Source organism: Antedon bifida, chromosome 8 (genome assembly GCF_963402885.1).
Source record: "Antedon bifida chromosome 8, ecAntBifi1.1, whole genome shotgun sequence".
NCBI classification, from domain to species: Eukaryota; Metazoa; Echinodermata; class Crinoidea; order Comatulida; family Antedonidae; genus Antedon; species Antedon bifida.
The window spans coordinates 13,644,311-13,665,934 of record NC_136233.1 but is presented as its reverse complement, the minus strand read 5'-3'; the positions used below and the strand labels follow the sequence as shown (position 1 = coordinate 13,665,934).

The 21,624-nt window shown below is 33.4% G+C and overlaps 1 protein-coding gene across 3 annotated transcripts in view; it reads left to right on the top strand.

Annotated features, from left to right (window-relative positions):
- Positions 1 to 19,894, top strand: part of LOC144851136 (uncharacterized) — a 58,438-nt gene extending 38,544 nt beyond the window's left edge. For 2 of the 3 annotated variants that reach the window (XM_078708685.1, XM_078708686.1), the window contains exons 5-23: positions 79 to 159; positions 814 to 977; positions 2,824 to 2,982; positions 3,892 to 3,961; positions 4,487 to 4,636; positions 5,413 to 5,546; positions 5,888 to 6,387; positions 6,855 to 7,598; positions 8,064 to 8,188; positions 10,418 to 10,520; positions 10,835 to 11,012; positions 11,534 to 11,711; positions 14,331 to 14,483; positions 15,264 to 15,393; positions 15,745 to 15,878; positions 16,132 to 16,215; positions 16,318 to 16,442; positions 16,778 to 17,066; positions 17,250 to 19,894. In XM_078708685.1, coding sequence (XP_078564811.1) covers positions 79 to 159; positions 814 to 977; positions 2,824 to 2,982; positions 3,892 to 3,961; positions 4,487 to 4,636; positions 5,413 to 5,546; positions 5,888 to 6,387; positions 6,855 to 7,598; positions 8,064 to 8,188; positions 10,418 to 10,520; positions 10,835 to 11,012; positions 11,534 to 11,711; positions 14,331 to 14,483; positions 15,264 to 15,393; positions 15,745 to 15,878; positions 16,132 to 16,215; positions 16,318 to 16,442; positions 16,778 to 17,066; positions 17,250 to 17,552 — 3,804 coding nt within the window. In that variant the 3' untranslated portion in view covers positions 17,553 to 19,894. The remainder of the gene's footprint in view (positions 1 to 78; positions 160 to 813; positions 978 to 2,823; positions 2,983 to 3,891; positions 3,962 to 4,486; positions 4,637 to 5,412; positions 5,547 to 5,887; positions 6,388 to 6,854; positions 7,599 to 8,063; positions 8,189 to 10,417; positions 10,521 to 10,834; positions 11,013 to 11,533; positions 11,712 to 14,330; positions 14,484 to 15,263; positions 15,394 to 15,744; positions 15,879 to 16,131; positions 16,216 to 16,317; positions 16,443 to 16,777; positions 17,067 to 17,249) is intronic. The other variant, XM_078708687.1, reaches the window with a different exon arrangement.
- Positions 19,895 to 21,624: the final 1,730 nt, after the last annotated feature.

Here is a 21,624-nt window from a genome sequence, read left to right as displayed (position 1 = left end):
CCAACCCTGTACTAGCCTTAATAAAAATTTCATCTTTGTAAAATAAACTAATAATTATGTTATTTGTGGTTGTTACAGGAGGGATTACGCTTCTTCATCAACTTCACAGATCATCATGAATATGAAATGGAGGCAGACAGTCCAGAAGATAAGGAGAAGGTGAGACAGGGCGTGCAAGGATAGATAAAAAGATAACATCAATCAATCGATACTAATTCCCCATCACATAATATAGAATGATCTGCGTTAACTGAGCTTAAATTGAATGGCTCACATCCAATTATTTTATAAGAAGAGATTAACACTCATGAAGAATGACTTTTCCCCTATCGCCAATGCCAAGATTTAAAGGGTGAAACATTCTAAATTTAATAATGTTAAGTAGAGTGACACATCACATACATTGTGATAATTCTTAACAGTTTCATAAAAATATAATTTTTGTATACTAATGTCTAAGGATGTAGCTAAAGAAAGCTTGTGTGCTTAAAATTTAAAAGAGGGCGGAGTTTCAAAAGCAAGCTTCATAGGGAAGGGATAGCTGGGTGGAAAGTATATTAAATTGTAGACTTAAAATGAGCTTTAGGCTGAGCATAAAAATATCTGCATATACTTGTATAGTATAGTTCCAAATTCATACAAAAGACTTTGGTAAAGCCATTGTTAGTGTATTTCCTAGTATAATCCACCTCATAATTTTCACCAAATTTTGTACCCAAGCTCCTGGTTGTATAATCAATCATATATGTTATTATATTCAACAGATTCAAAGACAGTAAAATAAACCCATAATTTATTAATTTGAATTTGTAGATATGTCGACTACTGCAGATGATTGTTGAGCAGAATAGGTCCCATGAAAAAGGAAGAGCACTTACCATCCAAGACAGAGCAACAACCCTTCCGAGGGTGCAAGCAGTATTAAAAGAGGGTCTACTAGAAAAGAAGAACCATAATCTCTACACAACATGGACAAAGTAAGTCAACTAAATAAAATATCAAATGATATATTGATTTTTTGTTTTATTGATTTCCACACATAATAAGATAATTAAATTACAATAAACATATATAAGAGAGATGTGTGGCTGGTGGTCAAATAACAATGTTTGTTTTGTTGGTATAGAAACTTTATTTAAAGATGTCACCTAAAGTTTCTTGGCAGATGTCTGAGCCTTCTTAAAATCACCTCTGTTTCTTGTTATTCTGATATATAAAAAACTTGGTACATTAATGTTGGCAACATGTGTGGGAACCATGTTGTAAGGTTTAAAGAAGGATAGAACTGAATCTCCCTTGAGATGTTTCAAATTGGTAGACGATCTTCAAACTAAATTTCAAATGTGTGATTCTGATAGTGGTATTTTGTGCAAACCCCTGACAAAAAGTTGCATGGAAGTCTGTTGTATGACTACAAATTTTACAATCACTTTAGATTTAATATGTAAGCACAAAAGAAAATTTCATGGGAATTTGATCAAATACAGGAAATTTCCTGCCAACTTCCATTACCAGTGAGCCAGGATTTTAAAGTCATTGACCATCGTTGTCTGCTTTTCATAAAATCAAAGTGGAAATTTGTGATGATTTTTAACAATGATGGGTGTAACAGAGGTCATCTTGGAGATCTCAAAGCTTCCATCATTTTGAAGTAGCATTTATTGATTTTAATCTAATTCTAAAACAAACTAAAATTTCTGTACAAAGACAGGAAACTTTAGAACTACAGTATCTGATGAGTTGGTATTATTTACTTTGAAGAAGCAACCTATGGTGTAACTCTTAATTCATTACTTCTTTGAAATGATGATATATGATCTGCATCCATTAAACCATAAACTTTCTTTTCAAATCTCAACATCAAATATTACATGCTTTAATAATATAGTAGTTAATAATATCAGCGTTTTGCTGCACGATGTCGTAGAAAAATTAGCTTTGCTAGAGGAAACCAATAATTTTGTTGTCGTCTCTCAGACTGGATGTTTATTCAGTTGAGAACAAAACATTAGCGTTCATTATCATAGAATGGACAAATTGAATGATCTATATAAAAAAGAATTATTATTATTGATGACAAATGTCTGTTGTGTGATTAGATATAATGTTGTTAAACAGGTGTAGGAGAATGAAGTATAATTGAGCGTTTTATTGTTGTACAGTGAGCATTGATTTGTAATTCTCTCTAAAGATTTCTGTCATAAGGTACTTTGTGAACGTGTTCTATAGTATGGTATCTTCACTTTCCACAAAGAGGTGGAAACTGTATGTCGACATACACAAACCTTGAGCATAGAGTTATTTAGAGATAGATAGAGGAAGAGAACAATGTGTGAAAGGAGATCAAAATAATTAATAATTATTTTAAACATTGACCACCTGAAGGCAGTTGTCAACATGACAAGAAAACTAATAACTATAAAATATTAAAATGAAAAAAATAATAAGTGATTGAATGTGATCAAATAATTATCCATAAAAGTTAAAACTAATACAATCTATCATAGGATACTATAATTCATGCTATTGGGACCGTGTTTAAATTTCGAATTTTGTTTTATTCTTACAAAAAATTCTAAATTTTATTGTAAAAAGAATTTAAATAATAAAAATCTAAATTTTACAGGCATATAGAAATTCAAAAACCACCCAGTGATATACTGAAAATTTGTAATCGGTGAAGATGAAAAAGAATATATAATAAATAAGTCTATTTTGTGCCTAGTTTACCTGGATAAAGTGACAGTAGCCTATTCTCTTCGAAGAGGAGTTGGTTTGTGTAATTTTAGGAAAAAAATTTAAGCTGTATTAATTTCTTTTCAGACGATGGGTGAGAATACGACAAGGAGAACTTTCCTACTACAAACCGGATGAAGACAAACATACTGCCCTCAACATATTACAACTAACACATGATGTGACGGTAGTAAAGAAAGTTGGAGATAATGCTGTCAGTATAGCAACAAGAAAAAAGATTTACTAGTAAGTATTATAATAGTAATGCAAGTATAACTGTATACCCATCTCACTTAAGCTCTACACTATCAAATTTATGTGACAAAAAAATGTGATGTGCCCAATGGACATGATGATGCATATCACTACCATATTTTGGCACATCATACTTTTTTTTTTGTCAAACTAGTTTGATAGTGTAGACAGAGCTTTATACCAATACTGGCCATAGTGTGCTGGGTGGAGGTTCAAGAGTCAAGTCTTTTCACTAAGCCTAAGCATATATTTTAACACCACTGGTTTAAAACAGCACCCACCCAAGAACACACTGGAATGTACTGTTCTCACCCAATCATAGCATTCTAGACTTCTCTACAGTACATTTATAGTTTTGCTGATTTTTTTCAATTCAATTCAATCTTTTGTTCTAGTCCATAGAAAATAACATAATTACATATATGACTTGCATAAACCAATATTAAATTGTTGTAATGCACATTATTTGCATTTCCTTTTCTTTTTGTGTGAGCTTTTTAGGTGTACCCTTGCCTTAGTTGATTAAAATTTGTAACGCTATAGTTCTCATGCTCCAATCGTGGCAAATCCTCCCTAAATTTTAAAAGTTTATACCTTTTTGTGCCCCCATCAGTGTTTACAGAATAAAAATGTCATGCATCTGATTCACTCAAAATTGAAATCGTCAATCAGCGTGAAAAGATAATCAAATCAGAGGGTATAAGTTGGCTGTTACAACAGCTCTACCTCCATCAGAGCGGAAGTATGCGACATGATTTTAATAAAGGTTAAAATCTGAATGATTAAGTGTATGGGACTATGTAGATGCTGGAAAATTTTAAACGACACACCAACTTGATAAAATATGTATTCATTTAAAAGAACAGAAACCGTTTTAATTCGTGATAACTTTCCTTACAGTTTCCGTATACCCAGTAACAGTCAACTTACTCCTAAAGAAGTAACTAAAGCCAGGGATGAATGGATACGAGTGAGTATAAATTTGTAATTATAGTACATAATATTCAACCAAATTGTTTAGTAGTGGATTGTTCACAAAACAGTTTTCATTTCATCGAAAACAACTAAAACCTCTGTCTAGACTATCAAACTAGTTTAACAAAAAATGTGTGACTTCCAAATATGGCAGTGGTATGACGTCATCATGTCCACATCACATTTTTTCGTCACATAAAGTTTGATAGTGTATGAGCTTTACCTATTGTTTTTTTTTGTGAGAGTTTTCATAAAAATGAAAAGTCATGGAAAATAAAAAATCATTAATTATATTATAAAAGATATTAGATTTTAGTATAGGTCACTGATCATAATAGAAATAATAATTTAATGAATAAATGAATACTTGTTGTTTTTTTTGTAAGAGTTTTCCATAAAAATGAAAAGTCATGGAAAATAAAAAATCATTAATTATATTATAAAAGATATTAAATTTCAGTATAGGTCACTGATCATAATAGAAATAATAATTTAATGACTAAAACTTTTGCTTTCCAAGGCTCTGAAGTATGCATGTGGAGATCGACGATTAGATACGGAACCATTCAACGATGCTTATAACCGTGCAGTCAATGCAGCGAGGGACCAAGTGCAGGGTGTAGGCAGAAACAAGGAGAATATAAGAACAACAGTCAAAGATTTCCAAAAGGTACTAAATACTTTCAAAGAAGCAATTATATTATGTTGTACATGTAACATATATGATAACTGGTAAGCTGATACATGCATGTACTATTATGCTAATTATGTTGGCCGGTAATTGTTTAATAGAGTGTGCCATATGCATACATAACTTATAAATAACTTATAAATATAATAAAAAATAACAATTGCAAACCTGTTACAGTTATACATATTGAAATGCATACATATTTGAAAAGCTAAAGCTTCATTTAAAGACTCCTGGATGTTCTCTAGTGAAATGGGTACAGGCCCTTGGATGTGCTGAAGTGAAATGAGTACAGACCCCTGGATGTACTCAAATGAAATGGGTACAGCCCCTTGGATGTGCTGAAGTGAAATGGGTACAGGCCCCTGGATGTACTCAAATGAAATGGGTACAGCCCCTTGGATGTGCTGAAGTGAAATGGGTACAGACCCCTGGATGTACTCAAATGAAATGGGTACAGGCCCCTGGATGTGCTCAAGTGAAATGGGTACAGGCCCCTGGATGCACTGACATGAAATGGATATTGGCCCCTAGATGTGCTCAAGTGCAATGGGTACAGGCCCCTGGATGTGCTGAAGTGAAGTGGGTATAGGCCCCTGGATGTGCTCAAGTGAAATGGGTACAGGCCCCTGGATGTGCTCAAGTGAAATGGGTATAGGCCCTGGATGTGCTCTTTTCCACCCGTTTCTTTTTGATACATTTTAGCCAAATTTATGTTTTCAAAGATTTTCTTTAAACAAATTGACATTTTTCAGGAATTAGAAACATTGAACTCAGTATTAGCAATGATGAATGTTAAAGGAGATGCAAAGGCTGCGATGGACAAACTGCAGAGTATGGCAATGAGCATTGAAACAATGATAAAAGCAAAAGAAACTGTTATAACAAGGTAAAAACATTTCTCATTGATCTTTTGATTTTGAGGCGTAACACAAAAAAATAAAAAGAAAATAAGCATTGCAATAAACAAAAATCTACACAGAAAGAAAGAGATCTTACACCCCCAATTCTAAAAGGCTACCCATGATGAGGAAATACTTCATTTATTTCTCTATGGTCCGCCTAAGCAAGGTTGACAAATAGACATGGATATTCGGTTTTTCCCCTCTCCCATTACCTTCTCCACAATCCAGCATATTCTGTAGGCCTGACAGGTTATGTGTGCAGTCAAAACAGCCATAAACTGCTTTCTGTTATAACACTGTTAAAAATGTTATTTTTAATTTCTAGTGATGCAGTAACAAATAAAAAGGATATTGAAAAGACAGAAGAAGAAATCTACGACACAAACAGTGTGACAGAGAGCAGCTATACAACAGTTGACGACGAGTTCCGACATAACCAAGCCAACAGCCAATCAATGAACAGGGAAAAGATTCCAACCAGTGCTGCTGCCATGGTGCAATTCGAGAACAATAATGAGGCAGATGACAACAGAGCAAGTATGAAATCAGCACCAGAAGCAGAGCGTGGTCTCGCGGAAATTGCAGGACCGAGCACATCAACTTCGCCAGAGAAGTTATACGAACATGGCGGTTCTGTAAGGAACTCTATCATGAGTTCTGAACCAGAGTATGCTGATGATGTGTACCTTCACACAAGAAATGATGATAGTGCAACAGAGTCTGCTAGACCAAGCACGCCCTCATCACCAATAGAGCTGGACTCCGAACGTTCTAACACAAATTATGTTCCGCTTCCTCCTCCTCTTCCTCCTCCTGATTTATTGGGTAAGTTTTGTTGTGAGTTCATTGGGCCTATAAAGTAATGTTTGTTTTAACTTTTTTTGATACAATTTATTATTATTTTTTGGATATATGCAAAGCATGACTCAAGGAATCGAAAATGTGTGTAAATCAAGTTGAGAAAACAGAATTGAATCTTAATACAGCATGTAAAACTCGCGTTTAAACAAATATTTGATACAGCTTGGACACACTTATTTTGGAAAAAAAATCAAGAAGATAATGTCCTTTTGGATTTCTGGTTATTATGGTAGAATGAGAACCATTCTTTCTGAAATGGCATGGAATCAGAGCATGGAAACATGACAGCTGTTAAGCATAGAACATTCTTAAGCATGGATTCTTTCTAGGAATGGAACTACTTTAAGCATGGAATCTTTCTAGGCATGGATTATTCTGCATCATGGAATTTACATCTACGACTCATCAATGTTTATTCTTGTAAATGGCAGAACATGAAAACCCAGGCAATTCAAAAGTAATACGTGAGGGATCGGTGCAGGAAAGAGTATGTGCATTGGAGGAGAAGGATGGAATGCCAGTGCCTAGAAGAGGTCTGGCAAGGCAGCCTGCAAGAAGGTGCAAATCCCCTGGAGGGACAACAGTCGGAAAGCAGATTATCAAAGCGACCGTTAGCAGTGAATCTACAAATTCTTTCTCACCAAGACCTTTTAACAGTATGAGTAACAAATCGGTGCATCACGTACAAGCACCGTCAAATTCAAGATCTCTTTCAAACCTTTCAGGTCAAAGGTTATCATCAGCGATAAACTCTGGGGGAAATAAATCAAATAAGGGTCAACCCCCAAAACGATCACTTCCTCCCATTCCATTATCAGACAAAGCGCTGCAATCTAAAACATCACCAAAAGGAGACAATAATAAACTGGAGAATAAATCTGATTCAAAATCCTTCGGTCAACAACTCCGTTCTGTGTATTTGAATAAATTCCGCGGCAAGAACCGAGCAGCTACGAAAAAGACGCAAGCTTTAAATATGCCTGAAAACGAATATGAGGATGCACCACCTCCGCTACCGCCACGTAGTTCAAGGTTGTTTGAGGCGCCTCAAATGCGAAGGCCCACCTCAAGATGTTCATCAGGATCAAGATACTCTGGTGGCGGAGGTGTTTCCACTGGTCATCTATCTGGTGCATCTGTAGTGGGAACACCACCACCTCCTCTGCCAAGTCATGGTAATAACCTATTCATTAAAGCACTCCTACCCTTTGTTCACTCTGTCATCTATTCTTCTTCAAGCTACCTTTGAGCATGATTACTTCATGAAAAGGGTGATATATAAATCTGGTTTAATAAACTAGTAATAGAAATTTATAATAAGTCATTATTTGTGCCATTTAATGTTGATTATAATAATAATAGTGTTAGTAATGATAATAATGATCACTTTCCATCTTTTTCTATTTGACTGTGTTAAAAAACACTGCACCGTCGCACACTTATTATATTAGTTAAGAAAATATTAAATGAAAATCAGAGACTATTCTATCAATCAATCGATAATTGATGTAAATATAATATTTATATTTCATCAAGGTAAAACAAAGCATATAAGGTATAGCAAAAATAGCTTGTCTTAACTATGATAATTATTTCCAATTAATGACATTTTAATTGAATGTATTGTTTTTCATTTATAGGCGCAGTTCCCCCTCCCCCACCACCACCTCCCCCTGCAGTTGCTTTAGCGCTTCAGCAAAAGTTCACAGTGAAATCAAATGTCAAGATGAGACCATTCCATTGGAACAAGACACCAGTACCAATGGTAAGTTTTTTTGAACAAAATTTTAGTATCATTTTACATTTTATGTTTTTAATTTATTGAATGAATTATAGTTTCCTTTTATTAAAAAAACGCTTTCTCCAGACTCTTTGTGTAATTCGATTAAAAAAAAGTTAGTGTGAGAGGTAGATTTGCTGTAGGAGATTTGGGCTTGATCACATGCTTACAGAAGAGTCCGTTGTTTTTCTTAAAAGCGAGACTTAAAATGTCTAAGAAAGTCTTTTGGGTCATATAGAAGTTACAAAACTAGTAGGAAATACTAATTTAAATCTAGAATGTGAGCTTCAACAGATTTTGTTAAAAAACAAGAGTTTACACCATGTGACTTCCTTCTATCAGGGCCACTCTCTTAGTCATCATGTCGCAGTTTAGTTGCTAAGGCAGAAATATATATAACAACAGTTTCTATGTTAAAAGTATTTTCTTGGAAATATATTATGGAACATAATCCCAAGTCCTCCTATGATATGCCCATATTTAGGGGACACTGCTATAGGTGACAGCATTCTGTGAAACAAGGGGCAATATTTGTTTTAACGATATGGCCAACCTACATTATGGCGACACCTCTATTAAGGTGACAGCTCTGTTAAGGAGACAGCACCCTGTGAAACAAGGGGTAATATTTGTTTTAACAATTATGATCTATTAAGATGAAAGCCATATTAAGGTGACAGCATTCTGTGACACAATAATAATAATATCCTGGATTTATATATTATATGTTGTAAAACCTCTAAGCGCTGAACATTATTACCCCAGTCATTTTTTTTTTCACAAACACGTATGGAAACATACTCCCATAATGCAGCTAGTAATCAGTGCAAAGTTGTGTATTGATCTAACCGGGTTCCCATTTATACACCTGGGTGGAGAGAGGCAAACGTAAGTAAAGTATTTTGCCTAAGGATACAAGCAATGCGGCAAGAGTTTGATTCGGACCACGATCTCACAATCAGTAGTCGAACGTCCAACACACTGAGCCACACACCCTTACAAACAAGGGGAAACATTTTTTAAATCAGTACTGCCACCCCTATTAAGAGAATGAAGTTGACTCTTTACGAGATGTTAAAATGTATTTTTAGTAAATATTCCATGAAAATCCAGGGACTTCATCAGAAACTGAATGGTAGGCCTAGATACAGGCTATTAAAAAAAGTCTCAAACATTTTTTTTTTGGCTACAATTGAACCATGTACTTCTCATTAAATCTTCACTGGCTTACATCAAACCGTGGCGCAAACATCAAAGTAAAACTTTTCAACAATTGAAAGAATTATCTCTTTTTTATCTTTCTCTTTGTTTCTTTTCAAAAAACATGTTGATATTATTTCATTCAGGAAACATCAATATTGAGTTGAGTTATTTACACACCTGGTAAAAATTAAGTGGTCCAAAAATGGATTTGAAGTTAACGTTCGTTCCAAAAAGTTATTCAAGTAAACTGTCCTTTTCAGTCAAGTCACGTTGTTTATCTTCTATAAAACCAAAACAATTCAATGCCGGAGACATTTCCCATCTCTCCCAGCATCTCTCTCAACTTTTTTTTCTCAACAAAATTAGTTCAAAACATCTGTTTAATCTGTTCTGAAATGTAGGATATTCAGTAGAATGCTAAAGCAGTTTCTACACTATCAAACTAATTTGACAAAAAAAATGTGATGTACCCAAATATGGTAGTGATAGGACATCATCATGTCCTTATATGGGCACGTCATTTGTCATATAAAGTTTGATAGTGTAGACAGAGCTTTAGTTCAAACCATTGAAATCAAACCATTTTATCAATGCTAAAGTCAAGACATGTGTTGTACAGATTAAGTACTGAACATGGATAACTTTTACAGTCACGGAAAAGAACATGAATGACAAGTTTTGATAAATGCAAACTTGGGATTTAGTTCAGCCTACAGAGAGAAACAGTCAGAAGTTAAGTCATACAGAAAATCAGTGCAACATGCAATGCAAAAAAGGCGAAAACATGACTTTATTTGATTTATAATACCATGCAGTCTTTTTAGTTGAAATATAATTGGAAAATATTGAAAATATGTGGTATATGCCCCCTGAAAATTAAAAAGTAATTAAAAAACAAAAGTTTAATGTTTACTCAAATGTTTTTACTTGATGAAACAAATTATTACATAAAAGCTCAAACCGATAAAGGCTTTTTTAAGCAAATAAATTTGTACATTTATATTTCTTTAGGTATGTAACAGTGTATGGAAAGACACTAGAGATGTTACATGTAAATTGGATTTGGTAAAATTAGAAGCAATATTCGGTTCACAAGACGGAAAAACTCCAGCTGGTAAGAATTTAGATATATATATTCAGAATTATCAACTACTTATTAGAAACTTGTGCATGGTAAAAAAATAAGTTCTGAAAAGATTCAGAAGTCGAAAGCTTCTTGCAGTCTTATTTGTTTTTATTAATAAAATAACTTTAACAAAAAATTGCTAAACTTGGTTACAGAAATATGGTTTTTAATTACAGAAATTTTTAATTGGAATTTAGTTGCAATAAAAACAATACAGGACCTGGAAAAAAACAATACATGACTTGGAATTAATGTAATGAATCATTGTGATTGAATACATTTTTAAATTTTGTTTTGTACAGTTTTGCAGAATCCAGTAAAGAAGAAAATCAAAACACTGCTTGATCCTAAGCTAGCTCAAAATCTTGGTATTTTCTTGAGTGGATTTAAGATTGACATAAACGACATTAGGAATAGACTGGTGATTCTATATGAATGCGATGGTGGCCTGTCACCAGAACATATCTCAGCTCTGAGAAGGTAATACATAATGAATATTTTTGTACCTAGCTTGAAAAGTGCTAAATTTACACCTAATGTGAAACTATTACACATGTAACTGTATGTACTAGGATTCATTGATATCGTGGATCCAGGATTTTGGGAAAAGGAGGGGCCATATAGGGAGTCCTCCTTTGAAAACATTTCCTGGACCTGTTTTTTCAATTTTTCATATTTCTAAAAGGTTAGTCCCATTAAAATCCCCCAGAGTATCCCCAAGTACTATATACTGGGAATATACTGGAAGAAACCCAGGTTCAGGAAAAAATGATTGGTAAGCATTTCTTGTAAAATAATTTGAACTGGCTAGAGAGAGGTTTCCAGACCAAAAGTCAATACTGGACTATACCCGGGGATATGCCTGTTTGTTAAATCAGACATAAAGTAAGGGGTGGGATTAGACCCAACGTGGGATTATACCCAAGGATATACAGTAGACATTCCCCCTTGCCACAGAATATGAATGCTGTAGCCTAGTTTGCTATGTTCTTTCTTTCCAGATTCCAACCAACAACAGAGGACAAAGAGATGTATAAGGCTTATGATGGAATTCCAACAGAATTAGAAGCAACAGACCGTTTTATGATGCTTATGTGTGAAATTCCAAATATACGTATTCGTCTTGACCTTTTAAGCACTGTCAATGAGTTTCCTGTACAGTATGAGGATCTCGCACCAGTAAGTTATAAATAAACTTTATAGTCGACTTCCTTTAATTTGATAAAATTGCCCAAAAACATACAGTGAGTTGATCTTGGTTTGTTACTCTGTGCACCTACTATGCTTTTGCATTTTGGGATACTAATTTACTTTTTGTTTATCCCTCTATGATACATACACATATACCATTTATATTGCACCTGATCAAAAAATTTCAAGGAACATTACAGATTTGCAATGAATGGAACATTCCAATCTCTCAGTCTGCCATCAAAATTATTTGATTTAACACAAGTAGGTACATTTATGGGCCCTTAATTTTTTAATTTATGTTTAGATATAGTATTGCAATACTTTGACAATATTGTAACCGTTAATTGTATTAACCACTTTTGAAATCACAAATTTCTTACTGTGAATGTGGGTACTGGTAGATATATAAACATATACAAATAAACTTTATCATTACATGTACTTTACTATTTCAATCGACTATGACAGTGACATTTTTAACAAAGTATTAAATTGCAAATGTTTTATTAGTGGTATTATTTATAGGCCTATAAAACATGAAATACTTCGTTACTGAGTGGATAAAGAATATATTTAAAAATTGTTCCTCTTTGTATCCATCCTCTTCCCCATCCCTCAACCCTAATGTTACATACAAAACACAAATTGGGTTTGTTTAAATGAAAAAACAAATTTTTTACTCATTTTGTGACAAGTTTCTGTTTTGGAAGTAATTCACGGGGTGCTAATTTTTAATAACATAAATCATCGTGTCTATTTATTTGTTTCTGTAAACAACAATGTATTTATAGTAGTCCTGCGGTACATACATTTGAAATCGCCAGTTTTTTACACTGAAATTACTGTGTATTGAAGAACCATTTGTGGGCACGACCTAAAAAACAAATGATTCCTTCAATTCTGCCGTCAGTTACAAAATAAAGTGTGATAAGCAGTGATTTATCAATTGAATCTAACCTATACTCTACATACATAATTTAAATTAATGTATTAAATTATTTGGCATTGTATACTAATTAACTTATCAAGGTTTGTACAAGCAATTTAAAGTTTAAATAAGTTAATTCAAATTTAAAATTTAATTTGTAAAAAAAGTGCAGTTATATAGATTTTAATCAAAAGTAATCCCGGGTCTAAGGAAAAAGATGATGTCTATAGATATATAATTTTATCTGACATTTAAATTTGCAATCTTTGAGTCAAAAATAGATCATCAAATCATATCTATCACATTGTATTAAGAAAATAATATTTTAAAAACAAAGTTCTAATTTTCTTTTTTATTTGAATTTCCTATAACTCGTAAGTTCGCTGGAATCATTCATGATTTATCTAACAAATACTGTATGTGTAATAGAACTAAGAGAATAGAATTAAGGACTAAACAGGTTCCGTCCAAAGTGTTCCCTTAGTGTTACCTTAATAGGGGTGTCCCTTTAAATAGGGGTAGAGGTGTCCTCTTAATAGGGATGCCCCCTTAATAGGAGTGTCCCTTTAATAGGAGTGTCCCTTTATAGGAGTGTCCCTTTAATAAGGATATCCCTTTAATAGGAGTGTCCCTTTAATAGAGGTGTCCCTTTAATAGGAGTGTCCCTTTAATAGAGGTGTCCTCTTAATAGGGGTGTCCGTTTAATAGGAGTGTTCCTTTAATGGAGGTGTCCATTTATTAGAGGTGTCCCTGCAATAGGGATGTCCCTTTAAAAGTAGTGTCCATTTAATAGAGGTGTTGCACTGCATTTTTAGTTCAGTATTTTCTTTACCTTTAGCAGATTCAGTTTCTTAATCTGTTCGATCTAAAATGTTCTTTTACCTTGGTTAGATTCCAATATATAATTGAAATAAATTCTAAATTGAAAGAATAAACTGCGTTGACTTGAGACATGCCGCAACTAATTTGCATACTTAGTTCAATGCTATATATACTCAACACAAATGCGTTATCTACATTTTGCAGTTTTGTCTACAAATTGGCTGCATTGCAAGTTCCCTGAATAGAAATGACATAGCATTTATTGGTTTTCAGCTGTGTATATAAGATACAGATTTCTGTGTGTTTTTATACAAATCAATTTTTGCTTTTAAATTCACTCAGTGGTCTAATGGTAGGGTGTCTGCATATCAAGCACAAGAGTCCAAGTTCGGCTTTTGCTCAATCTCAGATTTCCTAAAATAAATACATTTTCATGAGTACAGTATATCTCTTCATATCAAAGTTTCTCTATTCCTATCATATTTATACACTATAATTAGGAATAATACTGTATTACCAACTGAACTTGGAAAAAGACTTGAAAAGAAGGCATAAAATATAAGTACTGTACCCACACAATATTAAATCTGTTTTCACTATTCAATTGTTGACCTTTGATAAAATGAATGTACACATACAAAATTAATTATAACTAATAAAGAAGCATTTAATTTTATTATAAGTTGTGCAAAAAGTAAGTTTCTATTTTCATCTCAGAGGGAGCACTTTATTATATGGAAGTTAAATATTACTTCCGCACTTTTTAACTATTTTGATTGAAGCAAAAATACATATTTAATATTTCAATGTATTCAAACAGTATTTTAAATATGAATGTGCATATTTTTTTTCAGACTATTGAAAATGTGATAGAAGCCTGCAAAGAGCTTTACAGCAATCAGAGGTTCATTGCAGTTCTGGAGTACATCCTGGCAACTGGTAACTTTGTGAACAGTACAACAGGCAAAGGACAGGCTCTTGGTTTTAGGCTGTCAGCACTAACAAAGGTAAGGAACAGATCGAAATAGATTGAATGGAGTCCTTAAGCTCTGTCTACACTATCAAACTACTTTGATAAAAATGTGTGATGTGCCCAAATATGATATATTCATTCATTCATCTTTGATGACATAATATATCCATAGCAAAAATCTTAATCTAAGAACTCATAGTACAAAAACAAAAACAAATATATATATAAAGTCAATGCAACAAAGAGGCATTCCACTGTATGTGCATTCTTGACACATTAAGGACGTGGCGATTAATGGTCATGATCAAAGTAATATGACATTATCACATTTTTTTGTCACATAAAGTTTGATAGTGTAGACAGAGCTTTAAAGTTGGTGTGCCATATATACCATAGCAGGTACCATACACCATAGCAGGTACCAAATACCACAGCAAGTGCCATATAATGTAAAACAGCAGGTACCATATACCTCAGCAGGTACCAAATACCACAGCAGGTGCCAAAAACCACAGCAGGTACCATAACCACAGCAGGTACCATACACCATAGCAGGTACCAAATACCACAGCAGTTGCCATATACAGTACTGTACCACAGCAGGTACCATATACCACAGCAGGTACCAAATACAACAGCAGGTGCCATATACCACAGCAGGTGCCATATACCACAGCAGGCATCATATACCATTGGCAGAGATAGGCATGTGTAGGGATGATAGATGATATCAGCGATGTTAATACTTGGGATTGATTTGCAAAAATAAACAACAATTATTGTAGTCATTTTTGTATCATTTATTTTGTAACAGTTGACAGAATGCAGATCAAAAGATAAAAACTACACGCTTCTCAAGTTTATTGTTGAACAGATGTATCAACAGGAACCGGACCTTCTGAATATTATGGATGATCTTCAACCTGTTACTAAAGTAGCTGATGGTAAGATGCAAATCCAACATCACAAACTACCTTCTATTTTCCTCTACATGAACACATAATTTTCTGAGCTCTGATTGGTTGCTCTGATTATTCGCTTAGTCAAAAGTGGAAACTGTTTGAACTAATAATTTTGCTGACGCAAAAAACTCTTAGATATTTGTCGCAGAAAGGGATTTGGAAAATGGAAATATGGATATGCATGCTTTTGATTGGCGCGAATAAATTCACCTAGTGCAAACCGGGACGTAGGTTCGGTTTACTTGGAGATAAATTCACAGCTAATTTATAGAGGGCTCACTATAATAATACTCTTGATGATCAATAAATATAATAAAAGTATTCTTTTTTTAGCATCTATCAAGGCTTTACAAGCAGAAGCAGAGATAATGAAGAAAGACCTATGTAAAATACGTAAAAATGCTTCTATCCTCCTCAATGATGAGGGTGCTTCAGAGGAAGATGCAAATTTCTGCGCACAAATTGATGTAAGTACTGTAATATTGATCATTGAGTTGACAGAATATAAGTTTTTTATTTAGATTATCTTGTGTGTATTATGAATGGATCATCACCTGTATAATTTAATCAGAAGTGGAAAAAAAAGATTTATCTATTTTGATAGTCCCTGGCAATTGTCCCTAAAAAAGAAAAAGAAAATAAACATGAGTGAATATATTTATTTATCATTATTTATACATATTTAGAAACAATTTGTGAAACAATTTTATTTTGTTACAGCTGTTTGTTGAGCACTATGATGTAAAGATGAAAACATTGTCAAGCAAGAGTGAAGAGATGGGTACAGCATATACTTTAGTTTTGGTACGTACATTATTTTCAAACCATATAATTCCTTATAAACCATTCCGACATCAATCGGTTATCTTTCTTTTGTATTATCATTGACATTTTGTATATTTACAGACCCGGTTTGGAGAGCCCTTAAGTACAGACTCTGAGGAACTCTTCTCTGGTGTCAATTCATTTATAAAAGATTTCCAAAAGGAAGTTGATCTGCTTGTAGCAGCTGATGCAGCAGCTCTTCACAGGTTTGTCTCTTAGAAACAATATTTTGTCTTTAAAACCCTGTCTACACTATCAAATTAGTTTGACAAAACAAATGTGATCTGCCCAAATATGGGAGTGCTATGAAATCATCTTACATTTTTTGTCACATAAAATTTGATAGTGTAGACAGAGCTTTAGATATATCAAAACAAGTTTTTTTCAGGCTCTTTTGGTTTTGGTATACTACTAAGTATGTCAATATAAAAAAAAAGCTTTGTGGTTATCATGACAGGACCTACTTATGATTTGAACCCACGACCTTGCGATTGAAAGGTGAATAGATTTTAGATAAACAACATTTTTTTGTTTTTTTCAGCGCTACAAAATTCCAGTTGTCACAATCTACAAAAACTGAGGCATTAGTATCTGAATCAGAGTGTAGTACCCTGGAGAGGTCAAGCTCCATCAGTAGTGCAGAGAGTCAAACAATATTCCGTTCACCTTCTGGTACGCCAACGCACGTCCAAGAATTACGAAAAGCGTTTGGCGAGAAAGCCAGGAAGGAGGCGGGCATGTCCACATTTGAAAAAGAACTTAGGAGAGTAAATAAAAAGGAAAAATCAGCAAAAGGCAAAGGTGATCCATCATCAACCAAGAATGGAAAGGTACAAACTCCTGGAATTTGCATTTCATTTTTCTTCCTGCATTTCTTCAAACTTGGCATATGCAGAAAATTCAGGGGATTTTGTCAGGAAAATTTGTTTACAAAATTAGATAAATGAAATGACCCAATATTACTAAAATGTTTGTTTATTTTCAAACTTCATTTATATTATTAAATTTTTCAGAAATCAAACAAAAAACCGACCAAAGAAGGATATATGGAGAAGTTAAGCTCTGGCCGCAATCAAACATGGAACAAACGATTCTTTGAGTTGGCTCAGACCGGCCATTTACACTATTCCAAGAAAAAGAACGATCGTAGCGTAGAGTCTATATACCTACGTGATTGCCCATGCTCAGTGGAAGGTGAAGATGAACGCATCATCGTTCTTGAAACCGAAGAACGTGTGTATAAGTTTCGTGCAACGACAAAAACGGATGCTGCAAATTGGTTGAATGGAATTTTAGCATACACTGGCAGGAAATAAAAAATACTGTATAAATATTTGATTTTGATTAAATCCTGGAATTCTTTTTATTAATTGATCTAAAAAATTTATACAATTGACATGTTCTTTAGAATACAGAAACCCAGGAATAGTTTTTTGAGTGAGTTTTGAGTGTGCTTCTTTCTAACTCAATGAAGTCGGAAACTTTTGTGTTGTCATAAAAGACTGTCTTGAAAATCACTGGAGTGGCAGATACTGTACTTATGCTCATGGTTGTACAGTTCATTTACACCATATGCCGAGTGTACTGCATTTATCATTGAGTTGTGCTATCTTTACAAGCTTCAAGAGTTAAATTAGTAGTTTAGTTGCTATATTTTAGAATTGACATGCGTTTGTACATTTGTATGATATTTGAAAATTTAGGTACAACATATTTATTATATTATTTTCAAATGGTAAGATGTAAAAATTATAATAAATAAAGTAGAATCAATTACAAACTACTTTATATAGAGAGGATGATTTGGGATTTGAATATTTTTTCAATTATTTTTTAATTTGTTTTTAAAATAGATTATAGCATCAGATTATCCATAAGGTTTATAGAATAATGTTAATAGAGTCTACAATATTTTAAAGCAAAAATATGTTTTTTCAATTTTAAATTATCAACACATTTTTCAAAGCAATATTATTTCTAAGCTTATTTTTATATGTAATATACTTGATATTTTATTAGAGTTAGAGCAAAGGTATTTTATGTTAACTGTATATATAAACGAAACAGCATTTGTTATTATTTGTATTTCATCAAAAAGCATAAGGGAAATAGAAACTATTCAATAGTGTTAAAGGAAATCCTCATCTGACCAATGTAACCAGAGCTATTGCATGTTTTTCTGCAATATAAAGCAGGTGGGAGTTTAATAGCTTCCTCCTTTGTTAAAGATATCGTCCAGTTTCTGCAATGTGAAATTTAATGCGAGTGCATACCTCTCTCCTAGAAATATCATGTGTATGGGAATGTATTCTGAAAGTTATCTAGTTGATAGTAACGTCCAGTTACTGCAAAGTAAAGTTTGGTATCGAGATATCGTCCAGTTTCTGCAATGTGAAATTTAATGCGAGTGCATACCTCTCTCCTAGAAATATCATGTGTATGGGAATGTATTCTGAAAGTTATCTAGTTGATAGTAACGTCCAGTTACTGCAAAGTAAAGTTTGGTATCGAGATATCGTCCAGTTTCTGCAATGTGAAATTTAATGCGAGTGCATACCTCTCTCCTAGAAATATCATGTGTATGGGAATGCATTCTGAAAGTTATCTAGTTGATAGTAACGTCCAGTTACATCAAAGTGAAGTTTGGTATCGAGATATCGTCCAGTTTCTGCAATGTGAAATTTAATGCGAGTGCATACCTCTCTCCTAGAAATATCATGTGTATGGGAATGCATTCTGAAAGTTATCTAGTTGATAGTAACGTCCAGTTACATCAAAGTGAAGTTTGGTTTTGAGATATCGTCCAGTTTCTGCAATGTGAAATAAGCATAGCTTTCTCCTAGAAGAGAAGATATCATCAGTGTATGTGTATTCTGAAAGTAACCTTGTTTCCTTGTTGATGGTAACATCCGGTAACTGCGAAGTGAAGTTTGGTTTTGAGATATCGTCTAGTTTCTGCAATGTGAAATAAGCATGGCTTTCTCCTAGAAGAGAAGATATCATCAGTGTATGTGTATTCTGAAAGTAACCTTGTTTCCTTGTTGATGGTAACATCCGGTTACTGCAAAGTGAAGTGTAGAGTGATCATTATACAACGGAAATACTGGACCACCTTGTTTCAGCATGCAACACTCCCATGGGAGGCTGACGAATTGCTTGTGCTGAAGATAGTATACAAAGACAAATATTGGACAACAATGGAAAAAATGGCATTCATTTGTCCATCTATGGACAGACAACAGCTTGTGAAGATGTTTTAATTAGTAAAAACAATAACAGAAATTAAAATAAACTATCATGTTTAAAAAGAAATATTAAAATGAATTTATAAAATAATAATAATAATAATGTATTCAGTCAAGGAGAATGTAATCAAGTTTAAAATGCTGAATATTCAGATGAATTTGTACAGTATTATTTCTACTGGTTAGTAGTACAAATAGTTTTACTTGTAAAAAGTTTAATCTTTGTTATATAATATACAAGTATGGAATTGAAAATAAACTATTTTTACAGAGAATGTTTTTGTTGTTTTTTGGATAGGTACGGTGGCATCTTTAAAACAGTAGAAGATGTTAAGAGCCTGGGTTGAAGAATAATAGTAGGCTAGGTGACTCCAACCAGTAGGAATAGATGAGTATGTGTGAGTTTCTGCCAGAAAAAGCAGACAAGACCAGTGTCTGTTATGGTATAAAGTAAAGGAGAGTGCAAAAAGAGATTGCCATGGATTCGAACCATACACCATGAGGACCTGTGAGTTGACACATTTAACAGGAATGTAGATAGAAAAGTCTTGGAGTGGGTGATTTAAAACCTAAAGTGTGTGGGGGAAAACACAGTACTTACTTTCAGGTACCCATAGGTTTCATTGGTGGGTGCTGTGTTGAAATTAGGCAGGGTGGGAGGCCTTAAAATAAGGTTTATGCTGTGCGGAAGTCTACAACGATTTCTGCCTAGCATCCATGTTTGAATTATCAGGGAAGAGTGAAATTACTCTTCCCTGGAATTATTAACAAATTATCAGTCAGACAGTGTTTGGTTAAAGCAGTGTGCCAGTTTAATATACAGAATCGGAAGAATTAAAGAATCTTTTTCTACTAATAATGAAGTTGTTAACATACATACAAAAATCTAGATTGTGCAAATTGCTCTACTGCAGTTTCTGTAATCACTAATGCATTGCAGTAGCTCACCAGATTATATGTACTGTATCTCAAGATATGACATTTTATCTCTTAGTGTACATGAATTCTGTAATCCGATTGGTCAATATGTATGAGATATAATTCCGTATTACGCCCATTTACTCAGTCAAGTGGATCAGAAGGGTAATATATCCCGTATTACCTGTTTGATGTTTCTACGCGCTCGTTGTTTATGTATTCTAAGAGATAAAGTCGTTGCAACCTGCTTGTTCTTACGAAATACGGGAAATATCTACGTTCTGGTTCCATATTCCATGAGGCCGAAGGATATGGAACCAGAACGTAGATATTTCCCGTATTCCGTGAACAAGCAGGGTGTAACTAATAATATTTTACAGTATTATAGGCAATTTCTGTAATACAGTGTCACATATGTATCATATGTGATACATATTCTTTTAAAGGTAACTACAGTAGAATAATTTGAACCATTATTCTAAGAAAAAAAACAAGACAACAAACATTTAAAGTTAAAGAAAAATGTACATTTAGTAGTTTTATGAAAGATTTTTATGTCATGACGCCAGAATTTATGAAGCCGTGCATGCTCTTGAATCGACAGAAGAAGACTGGTGTAGTCACAGAAGCTATCACAACTGTAAGCATGTTCTATTGCTTCGTAATACCACTCTGCACAACGTCAACATCTAATAAAAAATTATAAATTCATACTAACAACTAACCACCAACTGTTAGATATATCGAGGTTTAAAATTTCTATTATAAAATATAAAACGTCTTCCGTTTACGAATATTTAGCTGAATTGCTGACTGAACCATATTGATAGTAACATCAATTTTCTGAATGCAATAAATCTAACGGAGCAATATAAAATGTAAATAGTGCATGCTATAAACAAAAATTGTATAAACTGTATATATTCCTATTTAAAGATATATTGTCCCCCTAAAAAAAACTTTATTTGGATATGCCATTTTAATGTCACATAATAGTTATTCACTTTGTCTTAAAACTGGATCGGAAAAAGAAATTATTTTCCTGAAAAAAAAACTAATTTAAAGCAAAAAATTAACCGTTTCTTTTGTCTTTTTATAAGTGAAATAATTATTTTTGTTGATTTTTAAAAAAAAGTAAATAACTTTATTAAAGTTTTCAGGTTTTTGGGGGGACAATACATCTTTAACTTTTGTTTGTGTTTGTGTTTTTCTTTATCAATTAAAA